This window comes from Otolemur garnettii, unplaced genomic scaffold (genome assembly GCF_000181295.1).
Source record: "Otolemur garnettii isolate 467f Iridium unplaced genomic scaffold, OtoGar3 scaffold00061, whole genome shotgun sequence".
NCBI classification, from domain to species: domain Eukaryota; kingdom Metazoa; phylum Chordata; class Mammalia; order Primates; family Galagidae; genus Otolemur; species Otolemur garnettii.
Genome location: NW_003852456.1, coordinates 10,945,264 through 10,951,545, shown reverse-complemented (window position 1 = coordinate 10,951,545; position 6,282 = coordinate 10,945,264). Strand labels below are relative to the sequence as shown.

General features: G+C 44.6%; 1 protein-coding gene across 1 annotated transcript in view; it reads right to left on the bottom strand.

The window, feature by feature from the left end:
* Nucleotides 1-6,282, bottom strand: part of MFAP3L (microfibril associated protein 3 like) — a 22,478-nt gene that overhangs the window by 4,891 nt on the left and 11,305 nt on the right. Inside the window, exon 2 of the mRNA XM_023514873.1 lies at nucleotides 4,243-4,666. Within this exon, the coding sequence (XP_023370641.1) occupies nucleotides 4,243-4,540 (298 nt within the window). The 5' untranslated portion in view covers nucleotides 4,541-4,666. The remainder of the gene's footprint in view (nucleotides 1-4,242; nucleotides 4,667-6,282) is intronic.

Sequence of the window (6,282 nt, the reverse complement as noted above, 5' to 3'; positions counted from 1 at the left end):
AAAAAAAAAAAAAAAAAAATCTCAGAAGCACCAGGTGTGGTGGCTCACTTCTGTAATCCTAGTACTCTGGGAGGCCAAGGCAGGAGGATCCCCTGAGCTCAGGAATTCCAGACCAGCCTGAGCAAAGGCGAGACTCCATCTGTACTAAATATAAAAAAATTAGCTTGGGTATGGTGGCAAGCATCTGTAGTCCCAGCTATCAGGAGGCTGAGGCAGGAGGATCACTTGAGCCCAGGAATTTAGAGGTTGCTGTGAGGTATGCTGATGCTATGGCACACTACCCAGGGCTACAGAGTGAGATTCTGTCACAAAAAAATAAAAAAAGTAACTCACAACCTAATTCAGATTTTAGTCTAGGTTGCCTGGAAAAACATTAATGAATGTAAGAAAAGTAAGGCCATCAAAAAAGTCTCTCTTTATGATAGTGTTCCTTCCCAGGGATGTAGTCCCAGAGCTTTCCACTGGAAGAGGCTGTGACCTTGGTGGGTCTCACGAAGAATGGTGGCTAAGTGGAACTGCTGTGCTCCCTGTAGGGGCAGGTGCACAGGGCAGGCACATTACAGTAAGGGGACAGAGCCAGGCAGACCCCCACCAAAGAGGGAGACCACAGACAGCACCAGGTTGCTGCAATTCAATCCATCAACAGCAGCAAGAGATCCCATGGCACAAGGGTGACTGTGACTCAGTGCTAAAGCAAAATGTGATGGCATCAGAGCTGTTGCTTCTGACCAAATTCCAGCCATATGAAAATGAGTGGCATTGACACATCATGGCACTGGAGGACCACAGGAAAAGTGACACACAGCCTGCAAAGGTACTGTGATTACAGCTTCTGCCAAAATCCTAAATTCTTCCAGCTTCTGGAGGATCACTGAGCATTAAAAATTAATATCATATACAAACACTTAAGCTCTGAGAATTTCTTTCAAATTACTTGAGGAAAAAGGCTTTTTCCCCGAGACCTCTTTCTGTGAATGTGTACATGTAAACACAGTGATGTGTGGTTTGTCTGTACTCTCAAAGAGTGGCAGGGAAAATTAACACCCTATTCATGACCTGTTGTTAGATACTTAAGACTCTCACACTTCACACACCCATGATTTTCTGTGAGGAGAATTCAATCTGCCAAAACAAGTATGTTATTTTCTCGAAACTGACTTAAAAATATTCCTGCGATGAAGAGTTCGAATACATATTTATGCAAACATAAATGAAATGCATTCACTTGACTCAGCACCACACTGAACTGGCACTCACCAAATAAACACAAAATATGTGCGCGTGTGTTTGTGGTTATAACACAGAATACAGACTTAGCTCAGCTTTCAGCCCAGGAATGTGGGGATGAAAGGATTCTGCTGCTCATAATCCGCTATTTTGGATTAAAAGGTATTCACATCTGAAAAGACCCTACTGTCTTTTCATTTCCTGGAAAAAGAAATATTTGTTTCTCTAGCTAATTTGATCTGGTAATTTTAATTTTTTTTTTTAAGAAGTGTCAACCCAGCCTGAGCAAGAGCAAGACCCAAGCTCTACTAAAAAGAGAATAGCTGAGGCAAGACAACTGCTTGAGCTCAAGGATTTGAGGTTGCTGTGAGCTATGACACCACAGGATTCTAGACAGGGCACAGAGTGAGATTCTGTCTCCAAAAAAAAAAACGAAAGAAAAGAAAGAAAAAGAAGGAAACTAAAAAAACACTATAAGGATTAGAAATAATATGTGGTGCCAGGGCTCCCTAAATGGCAGTAGTTGTTAATAAAAGTTGCATTAATGTTGCTAGTTTAGCTGTAGCAGTAAATCCCATCTCAGCCCTAGCTCCATCTTTGCATGATTTCTCATACTGTATTCAATCGCCTCTCCGTTAAAACTTCTAACCCACTGGCCTGAAAACTGAAATTTCTGTCCTTGTTATGACATAATATGGGCAGGTCCCCTACAAGAAAAGAAGCTTAAAGACTCTGGTTTGTCTCACAGGGCACTCCAGCACCACAAGTCCAATAAGGTTGGCTGCTTCTGCACTGCCTGGTTGTCAGCTACAAGGCTTAGTGCATTAGGCCAAGCTGTTCCTGCTCTGAAATCACTATTATTATGTGTCGTAATTACAAAAGCTGAGCTGGGACATCAAGCATCAGCATCACAAGTTCTTTTTAAAGATCAAAAGTACATCTTCCCTAGGAGGTCTAAAATAGCTAGCTGATTTATGAGCAGGACTGCTGACAGGATGAGGGTGCTGAACTCTGACAGAGCAGCCCTCTGTGCCCAGCAGTCTCCACGGGCCACCAGCCTGGGATTTGCCCATACACCACTGCCCCCAGACTGGCTGAGCAGCCACAGTTAAGAGGAACCCAAGTAGGCAGATGCCTCCCGGCTTTAGCCCAGTGCCCTCCTCCTGTCACTAAGGATGGAGAAGCAAGGTGCTGGCTGGGCGGCCTGCCTGTGCTCACTGGGTCTTTCCATTAGGTCACCATGCTGGTGTCTCCAAAGCAGTAATGCACCACTCTGGGTCAATACTCAAAATGCTGCAACTGAAACTGGGGCCCTGTACTCTGCTGCCCCATAGATTACCTCTTCCCTAGGACTGGGGTCCCGTCCCCAGGCCTGACTCCTCAGCACCCCAAGATAATCTCTGCATCAGGGTCCATGGGAAAGGTGGGTCCAGGTCCACAGCCTTTGGTCCCCTTAGTTTGGTCACCTTGACACCCCAGCAGCACCTAGCCCCACAGAAAGACCTGGCTAGTACGGGCAGGGCAAGTGTGCCTCTGTTGCCATAGTTACTGCCTCCCCAGTGTGACGTCACTGCCAAATGACCTGCAGTCAGGAAGAAGGGAGGCTGGCTGTAAGTTGCGAGTGCTCCTCTCTCATCTTTCCCCTGAGAGTAGTGAAGGTTCTGGGCATAGCCCCTTAGGGATAGCAGAGTTCTAGGCAGGTCTTAGAAAAAGGGTTATTTGGACCATAATGTCTTTTATTTTTTGGCCGGGGCTGGGTTTAAACCTGCCACCTCCAGCATATGGGGCCGGCACCCTACTCCTTTGAGCCACAGGTGCTGCCCAGACCATAATGTCTTCAAGGTACCTTCTGATTTAAATTGTCTGTGGTCCCCCAGTCTTACTTGGTGGGGAAGGAGGTCCACTGTGAAAGTTCAGCGTGATTCATCATCTGCAATACTGTCTCTGTACAACCTTGAAGGGCTCAGTGAAAGCACCATAAAGGACAGTGGCCCACAGCCCTGCTGTTCAGCTCTAGGCAGCCCAAGCCTTTGAGTGCAGCTGGGGGCCCAAAGCATGCAGTTCACCCACCTGAGAATTCCCCTAAGGGTAGAGGTCATTAGCTTCTGCTCTTTTTCCAGAGCAGTTAAGATAAAATGAGGCAAAGATATTAAAAATGTACGTTCTCCTGGAGCAGAAATCTTTCTGGAACTGCTCCATCCCACAGAGAGGACTGTGGGCTTGCCACAACATTCTCTTCACTGTCCAGTCCATCTAAAGTGAAAGGCCAGCAGAGAGGATTAACTCCTTCTAGTCGATAAGATCAGGTTTGGGTTCCCAGACGAGTACTTCTCACATGGAAAACAAGAAATGTACTGATCCCTGGCAAGAACCAGTCCTCTTGACTTAGCGTCTTCCCCCAAAGAAGGTTGGTGCTTCAGAAGGTGAGACACCCACCGATTTTGGCCAGAAACTCATTCATTAAAGACCAGACTCTCCTACGGCATTGGGTTACACCTTATCACTATAATATATCCTCCTTCTTTCTCAGCCTGTCTAGAAACTTTGGCCAGGCCTCAGGGACACAGCTTGAGACTGAGAACTTGCACAGACTTTTTAAGGACATATGATCTTTACATCCACAGTCAATGAATTAAACTGACACTTACAAACAAGCACTCTGTTTACCTGAGCTCTGTCCACAAAAGAAAACAAAACTCTCTTATAAATGGAATATATATTCAGGAAAAATCCACTTTGCATTCATCTCCATGATGTCTTTAATATGTGATACATTACTGATATTACAAAATTCCAAAAGGCCCCTTAAAAGATTTCTATGTTTGCCTTTTGTCATCTGAATCAGTGAGTGAAAAAATGAATTCGTTACCACATTGAACCCTTAAGTATACGTATGGTCTCTGCTGCCTTATAAAAACAAGACAAAGGGAGATTTGTAAGTGACTCAGGTGAGAACCACTAACACTTGGGGTGCTGGCTGCAGAGCCCCCCACCTGACATGGTCTGAATGCCTACCTCCTCCCCACTCCTTCTCAGCCTCCTCCTCTTCTAGCAGCTTGCCACCGGAGTGGTACCACCGGAAGTGCGGATCAGGGACGCCGTAGACACTGCAGTTAATCAAGGCACTGCTCCCCTCCTTGGCGATAACGTGGTCAGTTCTGGCAATGACAACAGGCATGGAGCCTGGGACCATGGCCGTGCTGTTCAAAGTGCTGTTGGTCACACTCGCAGCAGTAGCCAGAGTGGATGCTAGGACCAAAAAGGGCACATAAGGTGGAAAGCGCATAGTTGGACGGCTCTCGGACAGAGCCATCTCTTCTGCTTGCTCTGTAAGGCAATGGAGGGACGGTCTGCAACAGGGTTGGTGCCCGGCAACACACTTCAGAGGCCGCGGCACAGCCCCATCCTGGATCCAGACAGATGACACTTGATTAAGAACCTGTTTACAAAGCAAAATAATACATATATGTGTTAGAATAAAAACTGGAAAATTTATTTTTTAAAATAAATGTATTGGCCAGTGTGGTAGCTCACACTTGTAATTCCAGCACTCTGGGAAGCAAAGGTGGGTGGATCTCTTGAGCTCAGGAGTTTGAGACCAGCCTGAGGAAGAGCCAGATCCCATCTCTACTAAAAGCAGAAAAACTAGCTGGGTGTGATGGTGAGCATCTATAGTCCCAGCTACTTGGGAGGCTGAGATAGGAGGAACGCTTGGGCCCAAGAGTTTGAAGTTGCTGTGAGCTATGATACCATGGCACTCTATCCAGGGTGATAGAGTGAGACTCTGTCTCACAAAATAAATAAATAAATAAAGCAGTGCATTAACACTAGAAATTATTATCATTGTTTTAGTAAGAATTCCTTCTATCTCATATGTTGCCCTTTCAGTTCTGAATTAAAATGAAAAAAATAATTGGCTTAGCACCTGTGGCTCAAGTGGCTAAGGCGCCAGCCACATACACCTGAGCAGGCGGGTTTGAATCCAGCTCGGGCTCGCCAAACAACAATGACAACTGCAACCAAAAAACAGCCAGGCTTAGTGGCGGCGCCTGTAGTCCCAGCTACTGGGAGGCTGAGGCAGGAGACTCAACTTGAGTCCAGGAGTTGGAGGTTGCTGTGAGCTGTGATGCCACAACACTCTACCCAGGGCAACAGCTTGAGGCTCTTTCTCAAAACAAACAAATAAACAAACAAAAAAAACAGTCTTTAACAAAAGCAATAACAGACAAATTGTTAAGCTTCGTGTGTCAGCTAGTGACTTTTGGGAAAACTTTCACAGACTATTTTCTCTAAGTAGGACAAAAGAGAAAACATTTAACAAGTCTCAGAGGTTCTTTAATCCGACACTTTTCCCACATCCCAACCATCGTATTTTATCTAAAAGTGATTAATAAGGTAAAATGCTTTAAGTTTTATTTATTGTTTCTCTACCTATAATCAACAAGACTATTGTTTGTATATTTCTGGAGCTGGGAGGAAAAAGGTCTCTTGTGTAAGGGTGTTTTGAACTAAATGAATATACATTGTTGTTTTTTCTTGGCAGTGTTAAGGCAGGCATTGCCTTGTTTGAGGAATAATTTGCATAGTTACACAACCGGATTTTGTTGCAACATGTCCTGAGAGCTGCCTCTATTTTCAGTTGTGTGGGAATGACCCTCCAGGCGCCAAAGTTGCCTTCTGGATGAAAAGACATTTCTGACAGGTTACGCTCAAGATGTAAGAAGGGGAAACTCCAACCTGGTATGAATTGGAGAGAGGGACAAAAATACTCATTAAAGCGTAAATGGTAACTTTTAGGAACGGTTAGCCAACTGAAGCCATTTTAGTTAGGAATACATTTCTGCAACCTCCTTTGCCATCTATTTTACTGCACTGAAAATATCTAGGATCTTTTCTTTTTATTTTATTTTATTTTATTTATTTATTTTTTTTATTGAATGGTAACTATGTACATTAATGCACTTCTGGGGTACAGTGTGGGGTTTTCACATGCAATCTGAAATACTTCCATCAAACTGGTCAACACAGCCTTCATGTCATTTTCTCAGTTATTGC